Source organism: Gorilla gorilla, chromosome 5 (genome assembly GCF_029281585.2).
Source record: "Gorilla gorilla gorilla isolate KB3781 chromosome 5, NHGRI_mGorGor1-v2.1_pri, whole genome shotgun sequence".
NCBI lineage: Eukaryota > Metazoa > Chordata > Mammalia > Primates > Hominidae > Gorilla > Gorilla gorilla.
Window position 1 is genome coordinate 69,611,740 of NC_073229.2, and position 24,996 is coordinate 69,636,735.

The 24,996-nt window shown below is 39.3% G+C and overlaps 1 protein-coding gene across 1 annotated transcript in view; it reads right to left on the minus strand.

Moving 5' to 3' along the window:
• Positions 1-24,996, minus strand: part of PKHD1 (PKHD1 ciliary IPT domain containing fibrocystin/polyductin) — a 460,859-nt gene that overhangs the window by 202,412 nt on the left and 233,451 nt on the right. The window contains exons 49-51 of the mRNA XM_031012474.3: positions 23,926-24,121; positions 12,549-12,614; positions 6,684-6,812 (exon numbers count right to left, since the gene is read on the minus strand). Of these exons, the coding sequence (XP_030868334.2) occupies positions 6,684-6,812; positions 12,549-12,614; positions 23,926-24,121 (391 nt within the window). The remainder of the gene's footprint in view (positions 1-6,683; positions 6,813-12,548; positions 12,615-23,925; positions 24,122-24,996) is intronic.

Below are 24,996 nucleotides of genomic sequence, written 5' to 3' on the forward strand. Positions count from 1 at the left end.
TATATTAATATTTATAAGTAAATCCACCTCAAAAGAAAACAAATAAATTACTAGGTAATCAGTTCATCAAGGGACTCCATATAGCAAAGCACTTTATACTTAGACTGCTTTAAATTGTAAGTTTCTATAGTATATTTTTAAATGATTTGATATATGAAAAGTTTATTTACATTCATCATTTCAAAGATAAACTGCTTGGGGATGTTGGTGAGAACACCTGCTCTGTGGAGTCTGAAATCCTGGTTCTTCCTTCTAGTGGTGAGGACACGACTTTGACATCCTTAAAGCAAGGTTCACTAAGGTCTATGATTCTCTCTAAGAAATTGCCTAAAAGGAAGGAGAAATAGACGGTTTCCAAAGATCCTTTCATCTTTGACTTCAGGTTTTCTTTTTATTTATTTTTATTGGAAAATAATGTTGATTAAAGTTTTTTAGGTCAAAAGTAGCTTAAAGAACAGCTTTTCCATTCACTTTCTAAAGAAGGTCAAAGGAAAGTTCAACTGTTGTCTCCCTGGATCTTTAATGTCTGCCCTGAAAGAAAATGCTCAAAATATGTTTCCTTCATGTCTTTCCTCATCCCACCATATCCCTCTCTTCTAAGAAGAGGCTCTGGTCACACATGTAAAGATTTGACCACAAGTTGCAGTTCAACAAATATCGTCCATTCCCACTGCAAAGTGAGCAATTCAAAATTGGGGGCCCAATTATGTTTGGAGAGTTGACAAATACCACTTTCAGGCAGAGAAGAGGTGGTGTAATTAACACTAAGCATTCTAGGTAAAAATAAAATAAAATAAAGAAACTAAAACCCTTTGAATAGTCTGTCTCCTGGTGTTCTGTAATTTCTTATTCATGCAAGCCAACAGAGTCTAAATAAAGTCTGTCCAGACAGGGAAAACAGCACAAATTTAGCAGGCTCTAGAAAGCACTTTTTGAATTAAGTCAGGTACATCTGCTTTTAATTACATACATGCATATATGCTTACACACATAAACACATACACAGAGGTAGATTAAAGACAGCTGCAAATTCTTAGCTATTCCTCCCATTGAGAGGTGGAACCTAATTCTTCTCTCCTAAATCTAGGCTGACCTCAGGACCTTGCTTGACCAAGAAGTTTATGGCCATGATATTCTGAGCTTGCCAGAGCCAGCTTAGAAGGCATGTGGCTGCCACACAGGTCTGTTGGACCACCTACTTTTGAAACACCCTTTCTTAGGCTATTCTTTCTTGGAATCCAGCCATCATGCTATGAGGAAGCCCAAGCAGCCCCATAATAAACCCATGAGGAGAGGAACTGAGGCCTCTTAGTTGATTATCCTAAGCTCCCAGCCAATAACCAGCATCAAGGCCCAGCCATATGAATGACCCATCTTAAAGGCATCTAAAGGCAGCCAAGGTGAGCCTTTCAATGACCACAGTCCAGCCACTATCTAACTATAATGCATGGAAGAACCCAAATTAGAACACCTCGGCCTCGCCCTTCCCCATAAAATTGTAAGCAAAATAAAATGTGTGTTTTATGCTGTTAGGTTTCTGGGTGGTTTTCCAGGTAATGATACAGTTTCAGAACACCCACTCCACTTGTCACCATTCTGATGCCACACATTACAAAAAGGACCCCAGTAGCTGAAGCCCAAATTTCTTCCCTTCCCACTTGCTAATCCAGAATAAGTGGGGTGGTGGGCTTTACTGTTTTTATGTCCCATCCAAAAGGTACAAGACCAAAATTTGAGAACTACACAAGCTATAGAAACATCACCAATATTTGTGTGGTTTCTAATTGGTGTTGTAGACTTACATCTCTGCTATAATTCAGTATGAAATACTGAATTACATATAATCTCAGATAAGAAAAAGGTGAATGAAGTCAATAGTTTTATAATCAAGATTTTATAGAAGTTCCTCCTCTCAAAAATTACTTTCTGATTTATGATCATCTTGCTTCATATCACCAACATATTATGATGTTTTGCAATTTAACAAGGAGGTGCATTACATATTGCCATCTTTGAACATCACATGACTTTGATAAACTGCTCTGGCATTTAAGGTACTGAATATTAAAAATCAGAACAAACAGAAGAGCTATTATAAAAGAAAAACAGTACTCTCCCATTCATGTCTTCAAATAAGGACAGTTCAAAGTAATATACAAAATGTAACAGTGAATTCTACCACACACATAAACACACAAAGATGCTGGAGGCTACATGATATCATATTTGCACCCTTCAAAACAGAATCCTGAGAAAGCACTGGAGGCATCTTACACAAATCCACTCTGGTCAGTTTAGAACAAGGCATAGAGCAGAAACTAGAGGGATCTTTTGCCATTTGACCAGCTATTCTTTATGAAGGTTTGAGATTTGCGTAGTAAGGCAGAACTTGTTCCTACTACTTAAGAAGTTGAGAATGCATTCAGGCCAATTTTTCCAATATTTAGAAAGCAAAGACAGTCAGATACACTTACTTGTTGAAGCAAAGTTATCATGAACTTAAACTACAAGAGCAAATTCTTAATGATTACCTCAGCTTACTCCATATAATACCACAGAGAAGAATTTACAGTTCTTTCAAAATCTAATGTCCATAAAGATAGAACGCCTTGAAGGAAAATGGTACCATACTTAAGATAGTGATATCTTTTATTAGTACAGTAAAGTCCTATTTTTATGGAATAGGATGGGTCTGAGGTCATTCCATAAAATTGATTTCCCAGAAAATGGAAATAGGCAATTTACCCTAAGAATTTTATTGAAAAATTATGCTATTCTATTTGAATAATGATGGGAATGTTCTACACGTTTCCTTTATTAATGAATTAAAATACACAAAACACCATAAAATTATATTAGAGGTTCAAAAGTATCACTTAAATCTTTTTTACCAGTCACTTTCATTTTGTAAAATCAGCAGTTCCATTAAAATCGTATTATGTAAAAATGGGTTTTTACTGTAATAATAGTTATTACCTATTTAGCTCCCAAGGATGTCGTGAAAATTAAATAATAAGCCATTGGAAAGCAAATACAAAGTGTTGCTAATACCAGAGGCCAAGAGGGGCAGCCAGATGGAAAAATGAAGGAAAAGAGCACCTGATACATTACAAATCACAGCTTTCATCTGTAATTCCATTACCGCCAAAACTCTATGCGTTGGTCATGTGCATTGATGTTATCTCATTTCATCTTTCTTAACATCATGATATATTAATTATAGCCCTAATGTTATAAATAAAGGTCAGAAAGGTTTACAGCTTGTCCAATGTCACACCGTTGTAAATGTCAGAAGCCAAATGTGAACCCCAGGTTTATCCTAGTCGACAGCTCACCCTATATCCTGAAGGATCCCCAATATACCCTTGTGTCTCATAACTGCCCCTCTAATTCTTACCTCATCTTTCAAAATTGACTTCAAATGCCTCTTCTTCCATGAAGCCACCTTTACCCCAGAGACACTATGATTCTAAACACATTCAGTATTTATTATGGCTATTTGTTGTATTATTGTGCATTATGTGTTTTATTAACCCAGCAAAATCCCTGGCTGGTCACAGTTGTATGGAACTTGACTTTGGGTTCCCAGATCATGAGCGCCTGGAACTGTGCCTTGAACACAGTGAATGTTTGGTAAATATTTGCTAAACTGAACTGGAAAGGGGTGTTCATTTGAATTACAACTACATTTGCTACCAGATGCAAAGCAAATGCTTTTACTAATGGTTCATTGCATTAGAATGGTTCTAATGCAATGGTTCATTGCATTGCATACCTCTTTGGGAAGTATCTCCAGTTTTTCCAAGCATGTGTGATAAGATTAAATACCTTAAGCAGTGTATCTGACATACAGGAGATACTCAATAAATAATAGTTTTTTATTTTATTTTTGTTTTATTTCAAGTTAAGGAAAGAATGCAGATGGTAAGAGAAGAATGTGGAGGGGCATAAATTCAGTATAATATATAGTCTAATTTGGAGATATCAGAGCAGGTATGGATGGTAAGTTTTTTTGAAAAAAGAAAGATACAATGAAGAGTTAGAACTCTTGATTTAAGTTCTCTAATTTCCTGCCGAGCTTCTTTACTTACTGGCTGGGTAAAACTTGAGCAAGTTACCCTCTCTGCATCCCAGATTTTTCATCCGTAAAAACAGGGATAATAACAGAATCCACTTATAGAGTGGTTGTGAGAATTATATGAAAAAAAAATCCTTGTAAAATACTTAGTATAGTGCATGTCACACACCAAGCACTCAAGTTATAGTTGCTACTATCACCATCATTACTATCATCATAAAAATCATTTCATAATTCTTAGGAATCTATTCAAAGGAGAAGACATTTTTTTCCACAGACTGTAAAATCCTATAATGGTATGTGTCAATGCTGTCAAACCCAAACATTTATTTCTGCTATTGAATTATGGATGGGAGCAATGAGTTCACGCACTTCATCCAAATGATGCTTACTGAACGTCTAGTTTGCGCCAGAGTCAGGTGGACAAATTTATTTGATTTAAAGAAGGCTAGGAATGAAAGAAACAAGCGGAGCCAGGAAAAGGTGGAGAGTTCAGAGAGAGACAAAACCACAAGCAGAAAACAAAGGTAGATTCAATCCAGAGACCCATCAGAGGTCAAAATATCAGCCTGTCAAAAATCAGAAGGGAAGAGTAAGGCCAAGCAGCTCCTGCATAAGACCCCAATCCAAATGGCACAATGAATTCAATTGCTTGTCAATCATAGATCATTTGTTGGAGATAGAAGAGGGGTTATTAGACAACAGGAGAGGGACAATGAGCAAGGATTTTATTTTTATGTATTACACACCTGTTTTTCACTCACCTGTCTTTTCATGTGAAGGCTAGAAATAATGAAAAATAACTGTGTATGTTTTAAAAATCTTAACTTTTCTGATTATCACAATAACACTGAAAGGCCAACTGGAAAGTCCTTTCTACATCCCATGCCTGTGCCCCACCTCCTTTCCCCCACCCAGCATTGATTCGTGCTATTTAAGAGCAGCTTCACGGAGAATTCAGGCCCATCCTATGATCTTATGAGCTGACCATAGACAAAGGAATGAAGAATAGTGGAGAAAGCCAGGGATCCCGGGACGCAGGGCACACAGTGGACACAGTCAACTACAGTGCCAAGCAAGATGGCCAAGATAGCTCCTTGCTCAGCATAAAAACCCCAAAGGATACTAAAAGCCTGGCAACCTTCAAAAGCTTCTCTTGCTTCCTGCATGGGGTAGGGGAAGCAGCTTGCTTAGTGGGAAAAACCATAGCCCAGGGTGAATCCGCTGGCTAGATTCATCAAAGAGATGGCTGAGACAGAACAGATTTTTCCTTTTCATATAGGAATGACTCACGAGCTTGTTTATTCAAAAAGTTACATCCTCCATCGAAGAGAGGTGGTTTATTGGGAAACGGGATGATAATAATAATTGACGTTTGTACTGGTCAGCCCACTCACACCTGTCCCTCGTGTCTCTGGGCACAGTCACACAAACACACCACCAATGATAAGAAGGTGGCCAGTATATCTTCTTTCATTCTTCCTTCGTTCTGCCACACAAATAAAGCAAACAATACAGTGACCCTCTTTTATTTTACTCGTAGTCATTTTAGAAAGGGAATGTGCGTTATTGGTTCAAGATGAGGACTGGAAGAAAGACTGCTTGGGTTCAAATTTTGACTCTGCAAATTGCAAACCGTGGGACCCTGAACAAGTGACTTAGTTGTCCTGGGCCTCTGTTTCTCTGTCTGTAAAAATGGGGATAATAATATTATTTATTTCATAAGGCTATTGTGAGGATTAAATTAGTTGGCACATAGAAAACAGTTCCCGGCACATTGTTAGTTCTCAGTAAATGTTTGACATTATCATTATTATTACTTCACAGACGGTTAAATGTTCTTCCATTACGGATCTTCTTTTATTCACTATCATCTTAAGAGGTTCAAATTAAACCATAAATGTAATTAGGTCTTTGGGGGAAAATATAATTGTCCTATGGAAAACATTTTCTTCTCAGGCTAGGGAGATATTCTGGAACTTTTGAAAACTCTCTTTTAAATAAGAAGAATTTTGTAAGTATGGCTGTGTGTTTCTGTATATCTAAGGAATCATCTTTTTTATAACATGTGTATACTGGAAGATAGGTCTAGACAAACAGATGAATAGATACATAGATAGGTATTTTTCTATTTTATTAACCTACTTCTCGGCAATTTTGAAAACTCATAGCAACCGAAGAGCTTGTCATTTTTCCTCAGTCCTATATTTCAAAATTCCCAAAGGCAAACCATCAGAATGCATTAATAAATTGTTGTCTTCCACACCCTCTGTGTCTTTCAAACTTAAGGATACTAGAACCTGTAAATCCATTCTCTGACACATGAAGAAAATTAACCAGTTAGTGGATTATTTTAACTCCTTTCAGCATGACAATTACTTATTCCACTTTTAATGAAGATATGCTAGGTTAATTTTGGGGGGATTTCACTGGCCTATGAAATTGTTCTCCTACATTAACCCCGCCAAAAAGAGGAAGAATGAAACAACATAAGTGCCTACTTATTTCCAAACTCTTTACTGTGTTGTACAATATAAATGAAACATAATCAGATCTGGCTGGGTTCAGCCTGTCTGTGATTCATCTCTTGGGTTGTTTTACTCACTGGGTAAAATGAGAACGTCATCCCCAGGGCCTGGAATGGTATTGTTGTATCCTCCCCAGCCTTCTTCAACACCTTGCCATGTTTCAGGGAGGGACCATTTTAAAGCTGATTCAGGTGCAGAGGTAGAAGCTAGAAAATAAAAAAATTTTTTGAAAATCTAATCCATTGTGTTAACTTCCAAATTCTATCCTTATTTTAGGATGCTAGTGGTATTTTCACCTCCCAAAGAAGCTGCCTATCAATATTTTATAAGTTTCTGTACAAATATTTATCAGTTAAAAAGCAAGTAATTATTCTATCCTTAGATTACCTTCACTTCTGAAAAAAATCCCACTTTTGTTATTATACATCTGTTTTGCCTTATAATAAATATGGCATGCTTATCATGAAATATTTAGAAAATGCAAATAAGAAAGGTAATAATTGCCCATAATCTCACTACCTTGCAATAACTACCTTTTATTTGTTTCCTTCCAGAATTTCTCAGAATTTTTACATAGTTGAGATTATATCAAATCCTGTTCTTATTTTTTACACCCAGTTCTACTTTTGCTTAGCTTAGCCTATTTTCCTATGCATTTTATAATATTATTTAAATGCCTTGTAAACATAATTTTAGTGGCTACATATCATATTTTAAAAATCCATAATTTACCTAATTCCTAATGACTAACATTGAGACTCTTTCTATTCTCTGTTTAACTGTAAATAATGCAGTGTTAACTGTCTCTATGCAAATTTCTCAAGAATCCTGATTATCTTCTTCAAATACATTCCTCAATGGAATGACTGAATCAAAGGTTATGTTCTTCCCACAGCTCTCCCTACACATTAAAGGCGGGGTAATAATCTAAAAACTTCTCAGGGTGGTAACTTACAGACAGATCATACCTTCCAACCAGTTTCTATTGATTCTGTTTGATTTGATCATCAAACGGCATTTTCTTTTCAACCATTCTGCTAGTATCTCATCGCATAATTGAAATGTAAATCTAATAATTTCCAATGGGGACTGTCCAATATCACATCACGTACAACACCATGCTGAACCATATCTACTTGTTCTTTCCTGGGATGTGATTACTGGTACAGAGTTAGAAGGGCAGAGAGATTGTCTCAAAAGGGTAGAATGAAAAGGCCTCCTCTTTTGAGGGGAGGGAGGGAATCATGTCCATGATTTGCTAATTTTACAACATAAATAGTGAGCACCTTCTCTATTAGAACTGCCCTTAAAAAGTAGGGATACAAAAAGAAATAACATGTCACCCTTGCCTCCAAGGAGCTGATAGTGTTATATCAGTATTAGGAGGATAAAAACTCTACACAGGCACTGAGGGGAGTTCTTTTTAATGGCACCTGATCACGAAAGGAAGCAAGATTTTGCCAGGAGAAGCTTCCCGAGGGAAGTAGTAACTCAGCTGCATTTTAAAGCCTTAGAAGTTATTCAGGTAAAGGGGAGGTTGTGATGAGTGTATGACAAGAGGGTTGCACTGCAGACAGAAGGATGAGCATGAGCCGAGGCAAAAAATGGGAAGTCAAGTGGAGGAATGATAAGAAATTTGGTGTTGCTGAACCACAGAGCTAGAAGAGAGGTAAGTGACAAGGTTGGTAAAATAAACAGAGGCCAGAGTATGAAGGATAACAAAGGTGGAGGGTCCAGAGACTTCCAGCACATTAAGACAGAAGTGGATGAATAGTTTGTGCCGTAGGGCATTCAGGGTATCTCTGTGGTCTCCAGATGGAGCTATATACAGCAAGCAGTGGAAAAATATGAATTGGAAAGATGGGAAGAGCTCTGAGCCCAGAGATGAATTTGGCATCATCGGCCTAGAAGCTGTATTTGAAACTCTGAGGGTGGTTGTAATAGCTCCAGAGGATTTCAAGGTGACAAGGGAAAATACCTGATGTCAGAAACACGAGGAACACTTAGTTATTTTTTCTACCAGACCCAATTCCTCAGTAATCATGGTTTAATTAGAGACCCAGGATAACCTAAAAGTATATAGATTGTGGTCAAGCAGAAACCATAGGCAACTTAATTAGTACGAAATATACCACACACCTTGGGAATAAGGCAATGTCTTGGAATAAGCGTCACTCAGTAAGAGGCTTTATAAATATTTCATAAACGGCCGGGCGCGGTGGCTCACGCCTGTAATCTCAGCACTTTGGGAGGCCGAGGCGGGTGGATCACGAGGTCAGGAGATCGAGACCATCCTGGCTAACACGGTGAAACCCCGTCTCTACTAAAAATACTAAAAATTAGCCGGGCGTGGTGGCGGGCGCCTGTAGTCCCAGCTACTCGGGAGGCTGAGGCAGGAGAATGGCGTGAACCCAGGAGGCGGAGCTTGCAGTGAGCCGAGATCGCGCCACTGCACTCCAGCCTGGGCGACAGAGCGAGACTCCGTCTCAAAAAAAAAAGAAAAAAAAAATTTCATAAACTCCAATACTGTAATACCTTTCTAAGTTTTTTCCCAATGTTGCCTGCTTCCCAACATTAGACCCAAAATACTCAGCTGGGGGTAGAGTAAGGGGTATTTGTCAGGGTGACCCCTAGCTTGCCCCACAAAGTCCAGATAAAATGTCTCTGATGCCTCATTTCCAGTGATATTTCAAACAAGCAATGATTGTTCTCTAAAACCTCATGCCAAGCTTCAGGAATCTTTAGTTACTTCAATTTTATATCACAGATGATGGAAACAAACATTCTGTACTTTTTTCACCTTTACTCTTGCTTATAAGAGGGCTGACACAGTCTTTAGTTGGACAAATTAGGCCTTAAGGTAGCTATTCTAATGAAGGAATGTTATTATGCACAAATTTAATTATTCTATACCATCCTGCTTAAGATAAGAACACTAAGGGATAAGAAAACATGTTTCAGTCTCCTGTCAGAGTTATCAGATTTCTATACAACTAATATCAGGGTTCTATATGACTATTATTGACAATCAAATTTGTGGAGAGAAAAAGAAGCCTACAAGAGTTAAAGAAGCAGCAGTCAGAGATCTACTGGGAGAATCAGAAGAGAGGAAGGTCTTGGAATCCTAAGTAATACAGCATCTCCAGAGAGCACAAGTGACCTTGTTAATAGTAGAGCTCTGGTAAGAGAGAGAATTAGAAGTGACTGTTAAACTTAGCAATCAAGGCATGGGTGATCCAGATGACAGTGGTCTCAGTTGAGTGGTTGAGATAGAAACCATATTACAGTGGATTGAGGAATGCACTGGAGGTAAGGAAGGAAAGATGTTGGGTCAGACCATCCAAAAAGCTCATTGAGGAATAGACAGTCTTAAGAGTTGAGAACCACAGCCTTTGATCTGTCTTCTGAAGCTTTAGATAAATTAGACTAGTTTCAAAACTGGAGCCCATGAATTTTGGTCTGGACCAACATTCCTGATGAGGCCTCTCCTTGCTTCCCTGTACAAATTTGTCCCTCAACAAGCAGCTAAGATTTTAGGTAGTCTCGAGTCTAATATATGAGCCAAATGTTGGCCTCCACACCTTTGCCCTTCATCAACCCAGGTTTTCATGGCTCTGCATGAAGAGAAGGCTAGGCTTTTGAGAAGTTTGCAGGACAGCTGTCTGCTAAAGGAAAATTCAGTATCCACAAATTTGTTTTGTTTTTAAATGGGAGGCACTGAACAGAAGAAGCCAGTAAGGAAAGAAAGGTTAACTACACGAGACAATGAGTTGTTCCCTGATGGGGGGAAAGTGTGGAAGATGCAGGAAGGGATGAGTTAACTTTGAACAAGACTAGGGCTGCCTGATTCTCAGAGATCAAAGAAAGGGACAAAAACTTAGGTCTGTGGGAAAATTTAGGAAAAGAATACCCGATGATCTGGATGTTCTTATATGACCATGGACCATATGTGCACTTAGTACGGGTACATATTACATACTCATATGGGTTAACACGTAGATAGATGGTTAACTCATTCAAACATTAGATTGACCCATTCAAACAATGGAATGAATGAGTTAACACAGATAGATGTGTTAACTCATTCATTCATTCATTCTTAGTTTTGGCAAAAATGATATTGCAATAATTTTACTGTTTTACATAGAGCTACTCATTAAACAAAACACATTACCATATTTAAATTTTGGCACTAGCACAGATACTACATACATGAGAATCAGGCAATGTCTTGAAAGTATGTTATTTAAAATTTCTTCCTGATGAAGGATATTGTACTAAATCTGTAACTCTTTGTGTTTTGAAATAGTTTTCTGTCCCAAACTATATGAGGTAGGAAAACTGGCTAGATTTTAATATAACTCATAAGTTAATCTATGCTCAATAAGGCAATTTAAACACATTAGAGGCTACATTGTATAGCACAAGGAACACTGGGCTGAGTTGAGACATCTGAGTTCCTATCTAGGCTCATATGACTGACTACTGATATGACTAAGTTTAATATCTGGGCTTCACATCCCCATTTGTAAAATGAGGCAACTGGATAGGATAGCCTGCAAGGTCTCTACCCTTGTTAAAACCCACAACTCTATGAAGTATGGGCTTTCTATTTCTCAGCAGTTGTAATTGACAGTTGTAATGCAAGCATCTCCAGTTAAACTGACCCCTTCTAAAAAGCTCTGAATGCTCCTTCCAGAGAATCCTTAGTACAGAAATCATCATACTACATGCTGAGTGACATGCCACCCTGACTACAGATGGTTGAACCAAGAATGGCCATTCATAGATGGTCCAGTATCCACAGAAGGGGGCCTGGCATGAGAGCTTCCTCAACAGGTGTGTCCTCTACAGAATAGGCACTGACACAGCAAATCAAATCTCTCCTTGGAGAATTTGAACACAGAAACTTTCAGAGAATAGAGAACTATCCTTTTCCTTATAACAGTAATTTTTAAACAACTGTATTAATTGATTACTTAGTAGTTTGACTGACATCCCCAAGAGATCATAAGACCCCATAAAGTCAAAGTTCATTCCATCTTGCTCATCATGGTATCCCCCACACCTTGCATAAAAGGCACTCAATAAACAAGGCATTTTGAACCATCTAAAGGCAAAGAGAGACGAAGAACAAGGAACATAAAACACAAAGTGTGGTGGCAGCTCAGAAAACATTCTGAAAACAATCTTGAATCACATTCTTCATAGTCCAATAAGCATGGAGTAGTAACCTTCAGGATTATCATTTATAGTTTTAGTCCAGTCCTCTTACCTCATTTATCTATTAATTTAAATAGAGGAATTAGATCATTTTCTGATTAGCATGGGCTCTGCTCTGACACAGCACAAAAATGCCACTGAAAATTAAAAGAAATCTCTGCATTTGAAAAGATTTATTCCTCTTGCAAATGTATAGTTAAATTGACTCAGAATAAACAAAAACAAACAATGAAATACATCAGAAGGTGCTTAGGAGACATTCAGTCTTTGAGAATTTGGCTTTTTGAGTTAGAAAGATTTCATAGAACCATCTGACTTTTGAGGAGGGTTTGTTTACCCTGATTTCCTGAAATTACCAGGAACAATTAAAGTTTAGAGATACCCTGAATTTTTCTTTCCATTTGGAGGGGGCCTAATAGCCCATCTGCAGATTTGGAGTCCTATGTGCACATATGGTCCATAATTTATGAAATGTGCTTATTTACATGTTTCAATTCTTACTTTCATTGCTTTGAAAAATAAATCCACCTTTATATCCTTTTTTGACATGCAAGATACATATTTTAGTTACAGGGCAACACAATAGAGAGTTATCAGACATATAAGCTTTAGGACTGATATCTGCCTGTTTATTAACAGTATGACAAGGTGGAATTTGTAGAACTACTGGAGGATATTCTGCTATACTAGACACTTCTACTTCCTGTGTTAATACTCACCTGAAATAGTTGGGGGCATACCTTCCTTCACCCGGAGAATGACTTGAACTTGGCCTTCACCTGAAACTAAATACCAAAAGCCACAACTTGCATGTGATACAAAGATCATCTTAATATTAAAGACAGTCACCACACATGAGAAAAGAAGAATTTATGCTAAATTCTAGTTGCCTAAATTTTCAAAACAGAAAAATGAAATCCTTGTTAGTTAATCTAACAATTGATTTCCAACATTTGATTTTGATTGCTTTCATTTGATTAAACGTAATTGCAATGAGGTCTCCAAGACAACTGGTACATAAATAATTAGGAGAAACAAAAACATAAACAAAACCTTTAGCCATATGTTCTAAGGAAGCCAATGGTGTCCAGCAGGGCATATACCTCATATCCTATTTTCTCTTCATGATTTTGTAGGCTCAGCTTTTAGAATTCATGTGCTTTTCACCAATAGAGTTCAGATCATCCATGAAATGTATTTGGTTACCTTTATCCAAACAAATTGTCCTTTTAATGAAGCCTTTTCCCCACCCCCTATCCTCCTCCTATCATCCAAGCCAACTGAGCACATTTAAAAGGCCTGGGGTTCATTAATTTTAAGTGTTCAATAAATTAGTGGAAATAATCAAAAGGCCTGATTCTTTCTGATAATGACAATTTGATGTCAGTATAAACCAGTAGATTAAGCTGGGAACATATGCTCCTTTGCCAAGAGAGGCTGCTATAATTAAATAGTGAATGCATCTACAAGGTGCTCTCACGCCTGATTAATTAGTAATCAGGTGCACAAACTCCATTTTTCAGTCACACCTTGTCTCTTATTGGTTAATTACCTTTCTGCCTTATTGTTTGTCACATGAGCCACACCTTCCACCACTGGAGGGCCCCTTGTTGCTGAAGGCTGCAGCCCTGGGGACTTGGCCAAATTCACACTCTCCACTTTTGTTTTCCTGGAACCCTAAACCCTTTCCTCCATCAGATGAAATAAACACAGGATCATTCTTTCTAAATATAAAACATAAGCAGCCAGGCGCTGTGGCTCATGCCTGTAATCCCAGCACTTTAGGAGGCTGAGGTGGGTGGATCACTTGATGTCAGGAGTTCAAGACCAGCCTGGCCAACATGGTAAAACCCATCTCTACTAAAAACACAAAAACTAGCCAGGCGTACTGGTGCACTCCTATAATCCCGGCTACTAGGGAAGCTGAGGCAGGAGAATTGCTTGAACCCTGCAGTGTGGAGGTTGCAGTGAGCCAAGATCACGCCACTGCACTCCAACCTGGGTGATAGAGCAAGACTCTATCTCGAAAAAAACTAAAAAATGAAAAATAAAAATAAAATATAAGCTTCAGAATATTACAAAGAAAATGATCCCCAAAGAGATCCATGATGAGACCTCTTCAATTCCTCTAATCTTATTTTGGTCATTTTCTCTTTTTAAAATTTTTCTAAGGATGTAAAGCACGAGTTTGTGTCTTTCTCCTTACACTGCCACATGTTGAGACCTGGTACAATGACAACATGCTCTTGACATGTTCTACCTTTATCACCACTTCCAAGACTTTGCTTAAATTGTTCCTTCACCCTGTTGCTTATTTCATGCATCTTTCTAACTTAATACTAATAATAAAGCCACCAGTCAAGGTGTCATTTCCTTTTTTTAAAATAAGGTCTAACTCATCCACTTCTGTTCACATTGATTTGTGCATTCTCTAAAGTTCAAAAGTACTTCTAAATCCATCCTGTGATATTCATCCCAAACTTGTTCTCAATTTAATAAATATTTATTAAGCATCAACTGATAATTTAAGATTACATCAATAATTAGCTTTGTCTTCAAATTTTTGAGAGAGAGATTTTTCTCATGCACCTTATGAGACCAGATATTGCTAGAAATGTAGATACTTCATTTTCACGGGCCAATTTAGAAATCCTAGGTTTAATCTTGTATCTGTAGCTCTTTCCACTACGCTGCACCAATGGCTTCTGGACTGAGTGGTGACTGATTTTCTTAAACCTCTACACACGCACAAATGGTCCCTACCTCCAGGAAAACTCCCTACCAAAACAGACATTGCAAAACTAAAAAATATATTGAAAATCTGTTGCTCACTTCATTAACGTTGAGTGTGTGAATGCCAGTCAGTGAAGAGAAGTAGTTTCAGGATCAGAACAGATACAGAAAAATTAACAAAAGCAGGAAAAATTAGAAGTCTGATTTCCTATACCACCATCTACATGCATCTGGGGGCAGATGAGTATGAGACAGAGGGCTATCTCTTCCCAAACACCATTTCCTGGTCATGGTCATGACAATAGTGAATGGTGGGAAGAATGTGGGTGCTGGAGCCCAACAGCCTGAATCTGAATCCTGGCTCTTCTGGTTCCTAGGCATGGGCCACTGACAAGTTATTTGCCATTTCTAAACCTTATTCATTTCATCTAAAAGTGGGAATAATCATACTATCTATCTCATACGGCTGTTAGAAAGAAAAGATAGAATAGTCCATGAAACATGCTTAGCACAGTGCCTGGCACATCATGAACAATAAATGTTAACTATTATCAATACTGTCATTATGGCATGTTCATGATTCCAGGTGCCAGTCAACAAGGTTCAAGAAACATGCTTTTACTTTCTACTCTTTTTACAGCTGTATCTAATCATGATGAGCTGTAGTATTACAGAGTTGTAAGCAACTTAACCAGATCTGCTAAAGTTTGTTAAGTGTGTTGACTCTACAAAGGACTGTAAATGTGAAGTGTCATTTCCAATTTGAATAAATACAAAGAGGGATGAAAATCATTTGAGAATGAAGGTATTGACTTGGGAAGAGTTTAAAAGCCTTACACAAGCTGTGATATTGTGCATATGTTTTCTCAGTGCTTATGATTTCTGATTTTGTATTTGTAATATGAGAATGGTTAATCTTCCGTGTTTATAAATGGAGCCCCATTGTAGTTGATCCTTCCCAGATTGTAAGAAGATCTGATGCTCAAAAAGACAAAAAAAAAGTCTTTGGGCCAATTATTGCCAACTTTTTCTGACGAGTGCTATGTGATCTAAACTTGCTATAAACACAGACATCTAGGGTGAAGAGGAAATGTGCTAAGAAAATGGCTCCTGGTAAGAGAAAAGAGAGTTACTAAAGTAGATGTGATACGAGGTCCTACCAGGTTAATGTGTTGTGTCTGAAGAATTCTGTCCTCACTTAAGGCTCTAGGAAACAGAAAAATTAATTAATTCTCTCCCTAACCAGGTGTAATTCTCTCTTGAAATTTTAGAGGGAGAAATAAGCACCCATTTATTTAAAAATAAAAAACACATGGAATCTTAGTAGGTTATAGACTCCTTCCCTATTTCACCCTTTCATTCATATTCTCATTCTCACTTTGTCGTTTTAGTTTATGCACATATTAGGACCTCTCACTCAGGCCACATTTATCTAGTGTGTCAGCCACTGACTAAACAGTGAAAGAACATAAAATAGCAACTGCAATCGGTGTCTGCAAATGTCATGCAGTCCCACCCTGACTCATGACTTCTCTTTCCGTCTCTGCCTGCCCTGGACCCAAGCCCCAGCTCTGTCTTCTTGAGCTGGCTGTTGGCTCTCTCTGCATTTTTACCTCTTACCTCCACAACCTCTCTGTTACCTCCTCTGTTGCCTCCACATCTTTTCCCTGTCCTGACTCACAAATCTGTACACTCCTTCTATTCCTCCTGTCCTGCTCAGTGAATTTGACCTCATTCCTCAGAAGCTGACCTCTCTGGCTTAGCCACAGAGAAGGCTTGCTTGTCAGTTAGTCCCTGGCAGCTAAAGCTTGATTTACAGGACCACACTCCTGTCTGATTCCAGCCTCAGAGGCAGCCACAGAAGGCATCTTGGCCCTCATAAAACATGATCCTTTAAAGGCGTTCACAGAAATAGTATATGAAAATCCTGTGATTACCTTTGAGTCTTCTATTATCCCTGTATCATTCACTTATGAAACAGTGAATTTTTGGGGGGACAAAAGGAAAAGAACTTGATCAAGACACCAACACATATATCTGCATTAGCCACAATCCTGAAAGTTAGCTCAATTAAACCTTCTTAATTAACTCAGAGAAGAACAACAATTGTTATTCTGACTCAGAGCAATGTTTTTCATACTTCTGTGGAGGTATTTGTGATTTCCCAGACCCTGCCACAGACCTACACAGCCCGAATCTCTCAGGAGGGTCCCGGGAATAAGCATTTCAGCTGTTTACACAGGAGGCAAAAAACCACAAATGTAAGGAACTAAACAAATTTTCTCATACTACACTCTTAAAATATTGTTTGTTCTCAGGAGCAGGTGTTCTTACCAAGTAAAGAGCGAGACCCAGATGGAAAAGATCCTTACTTCACAATTCATACTTTTTATCAACTATACCAAACCCTTAGAGACCAAATCATATTCCCAAGATGTTAAATGCACAATGGTTACTTTAGAGGCATAAAAAGTTTCATTTTAGTATCTATACATTGTAACGTATTTTAGAAAAAAACAACTAACCCATTAAACCCATGATTTCATGGGTATTATTAAGAAAAGTTAGGTTTTAAAAATAAGACAGTGTAGAAATTGATTTAAGAAAAATATTAAGTAAATAATCAGACAAGAGGTATAAGGATATGACACAATTATGAAAATGGTACTAAAATATCTAAAGTTCAGGAAGCACGGTGTTAACTAAGTACTGTTTTTTCTTATAAATTGAAAGAAGAAGAGTTGGTTTATAAGGTTAGGTATATAAGCTCAGATTTAAAAAAAGAAAAGATGGTATACCAGAAAAAGCACTGAACCTAGAGTCAGAAAAGCTATTTGAATACTGGTTGCACCACCTATGACCTGTGTGAATTAAGGCTAGCAACTCAGCATTGCGGAGCATTAACTCCTTAACCTGAGTGATTCCTAAAAGATGTATTTGATTCTAAGTTTCCTTCCCTTTCCTTTCCTTTCTCCTCCTCTCCTCTTCTCTCCTCTCCTCTCCTTTCCTTCCTTTTCTCCTTCTCTTCCTGCCTTTTCCTTTTGGAGTTGTTTCCAACCAAGAGGCAAAATCCCTTTTCACATCCCCAGCCTCTGTTCTGTTATCTATATTTTTGCCATAAAGGTTAGTGCAGTTCCCTGAAGTCAATTCTCTACATACTGGTAAAAATCCTTGGGGATCTTTGGGAATGAGTTTTTCATAAGAATGTAAATTAATTTATTAACTAGAATGCTGTGGATTGCCTTAGAGGGGCTCAGCATGGGAATGGCTGCAGAGTTGCAAAAAGATTCTGATTCCGCTCTGCCTACAAAATCTTCCCCAAGACGTCACGGGAGCCAGCTGACGCCACTCTCCTCCTTAGATCCTAAAGGAATTATTTTCCAGGATTTGCAGGGAGTCTTCTAGGCCAGCTGAAGAAGAGAAGATCTATGCAAGCAGCCTGCTTGGCTCCAGGGCCCTTGTTGCATTGAGGAAAGGAAACCTGGGCAGTGGTAGACAGGATCAGGAGCCTAGGCTCCAACCCAGGAAAGCACTCCTGATTTTTTAGGCTCTCCCAAATTAACAGCATCTTTTCTGACCCATCTTTGTGATGAGACAGACCTGAGTTCTTCTAGGCAACTTGGCACACACAATAAAGTCCATCTGCCTTTCCATGCACAGCCCTCTTGCCCTTTATTCGTGGTGAGGCGGACATTTGGACACAAGTGTTGGCCAGCCTGGCTAGACATGTCTTTTCTTTCTCAGTCAGATCAGAAGGTGGTGGTGCAGCAGGAGCCTCAGCCTTACAGGCAGACCTTCTCAGCTGCCACCTCACACAATGTCCCAGCTCGGCTGCATCTCTGCTGCATGAGTGGGGGCTGTGTGAACTCGGGAGGGCAACTGTGAATGGCACAGCATCTGATATGAATTTATCACCGGCTGCTGGTCGGGAGGGGGATCAAGCTAGGGGAAGGGGCTGTGAGTGTTTAATGCACCCTGCCACAACCCAACAGTTTGCCCTAAAGAGCCTTTTACCAATATAAAAGGACAGGGTCAAAAGTAAGTTGACCCCTGACAGAATGTACAATTATTAGAAGAAGGCTGTGTGCGAGCAGCTGCTGGAACCCCACTGACTCTGCATCGGGCTTCCAAGAGTCAGATTATGAATAATCAACTCAAGATTGTTTTCTCCACCCTTCTCAACCTCCCCCCGCCTCCCTCCAATCTTCTCCTCCTGTTTTGGGCAAGTCCTATTCTATTTCTACAGGAAGAAGCATAGCCCTCCCTAGCAGCTGCAATAATTGTGTTCCTATTGTGATGAAGACCTCCTCCTGGCCACCCCCCTACAAGTGGCCATTGTGAGTGGAAAGTCAGTGATTATACGCTCCCTCTGATGCTTTGGGGGACCCAGCTGCCTAAGTGCTGACACAGGAGTGTGCAGAAGGCCAGGGAGGGGGCTGGTGGAGGTGGAGGCAAGAGGTGGGGGAAACCCGCGTCTGTGAGACTGGACTCTGACATACCAGACCTTTTGCATAAGTCAAGCCAAGAACAAATGAGGCATTATCAGGCCCCAGTGTTGAGAGGTCTCATCTCCCTTTGAAGTGGAGCTGAGCGTGGGGCCGAGCAGCTTTTCCTCCTTTGGACCAAGCAAACATCCTTCTTTTGATATGCTACATGCTCATTATCTCTGCCCCATTTAATGATTTTTGATTGAAGGGTGGCGGCTGGGATGCCGAGAGGATCGTTAGAGAGGCTCCATACAGCCAAGCCCATAAGAAAGGCTTTCCTTGTGCCTGGGCCTAAATTTGGAATTTCTTAACAGTGTGCGCTTGTTCTTAGAGGCAGATAAAGGCTGAGCGTGAAATTCTTAATTAAGCAATAAATAGAGAGTGGGGTGTCAGCAGATGTAGCCAGTAGCCATGGCAACAGGAATCACATGGGCAAGAGAGCTGAGACTTGATGTAGGCCTCAGGCCTGGGCCTGACTGACAGCTGAAGAATCCTACAAAGCTTGTAAACCAGATTAATTAGCTGACTAATTATTTCATAGCGTTAATGTAACTAAAAAATAAAAATAGTTCACCATGAACTGAAACATCCTTGGAAAAAAACAGCAGGGAAAGAGGCAGTGGGAAACTGGCTCTGTAAGGCAAAGACATGAGCAGTCAGGGCATCAAATCGCATGAAGGGAAAAATGGGCTTGCTGGATTTTTCTCCCAACTTTGCAAATATAAAAGAACACTTGTTCTACAGTCATACCCATTCCCAAGCATGGCATAGAAGCTACAGTTGGGATACACAATAATAGTTCATCTTATTCATAATAGTTTATCACATCAAATATTGCTCCTGCAGCATCCTAATACAAACAATAGTGCACACAAGGTACTTCACTTGTGGTCTGTTTCGTAAGCAGCTCCTTGGGCAAAATTCTCAGCAGCTTTAGAAAGGCAATGTGAACCAATCTCCCTAACAGATCTTTTTAAATGAGTGAGCTTATCTTATTCTGTGGCTAACAATTGCTTAAGTGGCATCACATTTCAATCACGGGAACAATATGTCATATATGTCATATTATGGTGAATCCCATTTATCTCACAAAAATCTAGTAAAAGAAAATAGAGGGAGACCCTTTCAGAAAGGTTATAACATACACACTGAGCTCATGACACATGATATTGTTAATCTTCTAAAAAGAAAGAAAACTTCTAGAGAAATAGTCTATCAGGAAAACGTTGGTGAAATAACATGGCACATTAACCACACTTGAATATATTTGGATGTTTTGTGCCACAATTCCAAGAGACAAGTAAGTATTTTCTTAACCTTGCTGTGTAAATAAAGCCACTGAGGCATGGAGCAATTATAATGCCATGCCCCAGGTAAAATAACCAGCCAGCCACTGATTAAAACCCTAAGCCCCAAGCACTGGCCATGAGCTTTCCAAAAAAACTGCACTCCGTGAAGACGTTTGCTGAACAAAGGCAAAACTTGCCTTGGTAGAAAAGAAAAATGCAAGGATCAAAACATATTGTACGTGTATGATTTTTTTCTTTGTCACTGGGAATCCTTGAGAAGGGTTCTCCCACAACCCTGCCTAGCACCCCCACCATCCTTTCCGGTCAGTGATCCACAATTATTTAGTGGGCAGCACACTCTAGTGGAGAGAGCCACAGCCAGGAGCTAGAATGCCTGGGTTCAGGTTTTTTCCACTCAGCTGGGTCGAAGATGAGTCAGGTATCTTAAATCACACATGCAGCAGCCAAACAGAGGAAATGAAGATAATTGTGATTTTTCTAAAACTTCCTATCCTGGGGGAAGTGGTAAAACGATACAAAAGATGGCCCACTTAGAAGTGGTCAACCAGTGAATGAAAATTCAGCCAGTTGGCAGTGAAGCAGCACTCTGAAGGAAATGCCAGCCAAGAAAAGGAGCCACACCCCCAAAAAAATCTAATATGGAATTCCATGGCCATGATAGAGATCAAGCAGCTTCCCTACAATAAAATAAATTTCTGTATACACACACTTCCCATGTTTTTCATCCCAGGAATATGTCCACATAGACTATGTGGTCTTGACTTACACCATCTGCATAGATTAAATGTATTTTATGTAAATTATCCCAGTCATGGTCCTATAAAGTCAAGTTGTCTGAAAAAAACAGTTAAGTGAAAGTTACAATCTAATCAATATATAAAATGCATGGCACAGAACTGGAACTCTACTTCTTGGTCTCTTGCTCGGGTACCAACAACAGCAACTACCATTATGGCATTGGGAAATGCAGTCAGGTATATGGAAAACGTGGGAGCCTAATCACCACCTTGCTAAAGATCTTATAAACTTTACACAGATGATATCCAAAATTACAGCTAAATTTACACAACCCAGTATAGCTACATGGTGCACTGCCATGGAGGAGCAGGGTGAGCCTCAGTTCCCCCTGAGTCCTCAAACCATCACTGTGACAGCCCAGAAATGAAAACAGAAGTGGCTCTAGCCAGCTATCTACTCCATACACTCAGAGGATAAAGGAGGCACCAATGACCATAAAAGATCCTACGGGGAATCCCTTCAAGAAGCAAGAGTCTCCAAGTTTGTTAAACATTCAACAAATCCTCTGTGACTTCTTATTCCTTTTCCAACTCATATTCAAAGGAGGAGATACTAGGGTATTCCAATACAAATAATTTTTAAAAATTAATAAAGGCTATCTACCTAATAGAAATGTTTTATACTAAGACATTCATTTATATCATACATATGCACAGATACAAATGTACATCTACATATAAGCACACATGCACATTCACACAGCTACTTACACAGATGTGCATTTATACCATATGTGTATATATAATAGTATAACTTGCTATTAATTCAATTAATAATGCTATCATAAGGGAAGAAAATCTATAGCTGCATGATTTGATTTTTTTTCTTTGTACCATAAATGGTTTTTATTATGTTTAGCTTATTTGAGTATTCAGATTATTTTGCAGTTCATGAACAGAATATGACCTATGGACAAGACAGCCTCTTCAGAAGCAGGCTAAGTAATGGAAAGAGAGCAATTCAGATTAAAATTTTGTTCCAGAATACATACCAAGTGAATAGCCATAAAGTTAATGGTAACTATTTACTCTTATTTATGGCTGTATTCGGCTGAAGTGGTAAAACAATCTCAGGAATCTCTGTCCGTCTCAAGTTTTTATAGTTTTAGGTTACATTTATGAATGGATCAAATCAGAAATAAAATTTGAATGGTATAATTCAGTGCAAATAAAATATACAACAATCCTTTTGGCAAAGACATAAAAAAAGACCAAGGGAGCACCAGACTCTCTCTCCGACGCTATTAAAATTTAACAGTTCTGGGGCTAGCCTGTAGGTCCGACTCACTGGACTTATGGTTAGGCACAAGTGAAAGAGGCAAAGGATGGACTCAGGACCATTGCCTCACCCTCTAAATCCATGGCCACCTTGGGCTTGTGGCAGGGGCTAGAACTTGTTATGCTAATAAGATCCCCTGGATTTGACCAGGATCTACTAAGAGCAATTTATAACAAAATTGTCACTCTTGAGACCTATTTAGCCAGATTCTCCTTTTTACTATAAGAAGTGCCCTCACAGTGAGCTGCGATTGGAACAAGCAGGTACCATGGTGCTCAGAGTGACCAATGCTGACATGGTATAGAAAAGGAATATGAAATAAACTCCAGGAAATCAAAAGAAGTGGATGGTCCTGACACACTGGGATCCTGAGAAACATGCACAGTAAGAAGATAAGGAAAAACCTTTGGCCTCTGTGACTCTGCAGTCACAGTAAGGTTCCTGATTCCTTCAACCTCATGTTAATCTTGACGTAAAACAGACACAGTCCACCCCTAGTGCTCATATCAGCCCTCCATGCTACTCATCTTCCTGACCTCAGATTCTCATCAGAAGTTTTCCTTCTCACCTTCTACATAAACTTCCATCTTAATTCAGTCTCTCTCTGCATTGGTACTCTCTACCTTGGACTCTCTACTGTTCCTCATACCAATGGTCATAATCAGCCATCAATTTTTTTCTCTTTCTTTTTTTTATTTTTGAGATGGGGTCTCAATCTCTTGCCCAGGTTGAAGTGCAGTGGCATGCTCATGGCTCACTGCAGGCTCATCTTCCTGGGCTCAAGCTATCCTCCCACCTCAGCCTCCCAAGTAACTGAGACTACAGGCATGCGCCACCACACCCAGCTAATTTATTTAACTTTTTGTAGAGATTAGGTCTCACTCTGTTGTCTAGGCTGATCTCAAACTCCTGGCCTCAACTGATCCTCCCACCTTAGCCTCCCAAGTAGCTGGGACCACAGGCACATGCCACCATGCCCAGCATTTTTTTTTTTTTTTGGAGAGATGGGGTCTCACTTTGCTACCCTGGCTGGTCTCAAACTCCTAGTCTAAAGCACAGCCATCCATCTTTACATGTGCAGTTGTTCCACTACAAACAAATATGACACTGCCCTAAGATGAATTAAAGATATTATTAGTACTAACTACCAACGTCTAGTAAGCATTTTTTGTGGGCTAGGCCTTCTGCTCAAGAGTTTTACATGTTATTCTTTATTTAATTTCCTATCCTTTGAGGTAGGCCCTATGGTCATACTTCACTATAGAGGAGGAGGCTGAGCCTTAGAGAGGCTCTGTGTATGCTAGCTGGTGAGCGTTGGAGCTGGGATTTAAACCCAGGCAATCGGACTTCAGGGCACATTCACTCAACCATAACACACAGCTGTCCCTTTCAGTTCCTCAGCACTTCACAGCACAAATGTCTGGAATTGAAGGGTGATTGGCGATTTCTGACTATGTGCTCTCAAAACATTCATCCAATTGGATACTTACCCAGATAGGTGAGTTGCCTCAGCTGGCTATTGAAGAACCAGTCACAGCCTTGGTTCTGACCTGGTGATGGAAGAAATGGAAAAGACAGACCCACTCGACTCCCACATCGTAGGAGGATGTCAGGGTAAGGCGGCAAATCTGTGTGCACCAGCAGTAGGTAATTACCAGGAGCAAAGTTGTCAAAGGTTGCTGCGTACTTGAAGTGAAAGAAAAACACAATAGTGCTCATTTAGTAAGGAACCCCATCATTCCACCTACTCCACCACACCACCCTGCCAAAACAACTACAGAGAACACAGATGGAGTAGTTTAGAAATCATACAACTTAGACCCAGATTGTACTTTTCTTGTGGGAAATGGGAATACTTAAATCTACTTCATAAAAAATTCATAACTAGAGCTACAAAATCAGACTATGAAGACTGAAAGATGCCATAAGGTTCATCTCGTTTAACAATCTCAATTAACAGAGAAGAAAGCCAAGGCCCAGACATGTGAATTGACACGTCTCAGATCAAACAGCTAGAGGAGACAAGGCCAGGTCTAGAATTCCTTTCCAGCTTTTCCCACGACTTGAAGCGACAGGCAATGATAGGCATGTCATCCATTTATCACAGTAATAGCTAACATTGTGGGAGCATTTACTATGCAATCAGCACTATTCAGTCCTCGAAAGGCACCCCTGTCATTGTTACTCTTACTGTCCCATTTTTACATTGAAGAAAGTGAGGCAGGCAGAGGTTCAGTAGCTTGCCCCATATCACAAAGCAGAAGAGTGCAGTGTTAGGACGTAAACCTAGGGTATCCACCTCCAGAGGCACACCCTACTGTTTTCACTGCATGAAAATTCTCCAGAGTGCTCTCACAGGAATCTCAAGGCAAGAAAAGAGAGGCGTGCATCCTTTCTGAAAGCCATGGAGAGAAGATCAAAAGTGATTCTGTTCTGAATTCCTCATGACCATGGCAGGGCTTCTGTCTCCCTAAGATAGGCTCTCAGGACTGTTAGCAAGAATGTGTATGATAAGATAGGAAGAAATATATGTGTTAAAAGTATGAAAATAAGCTTAGGGA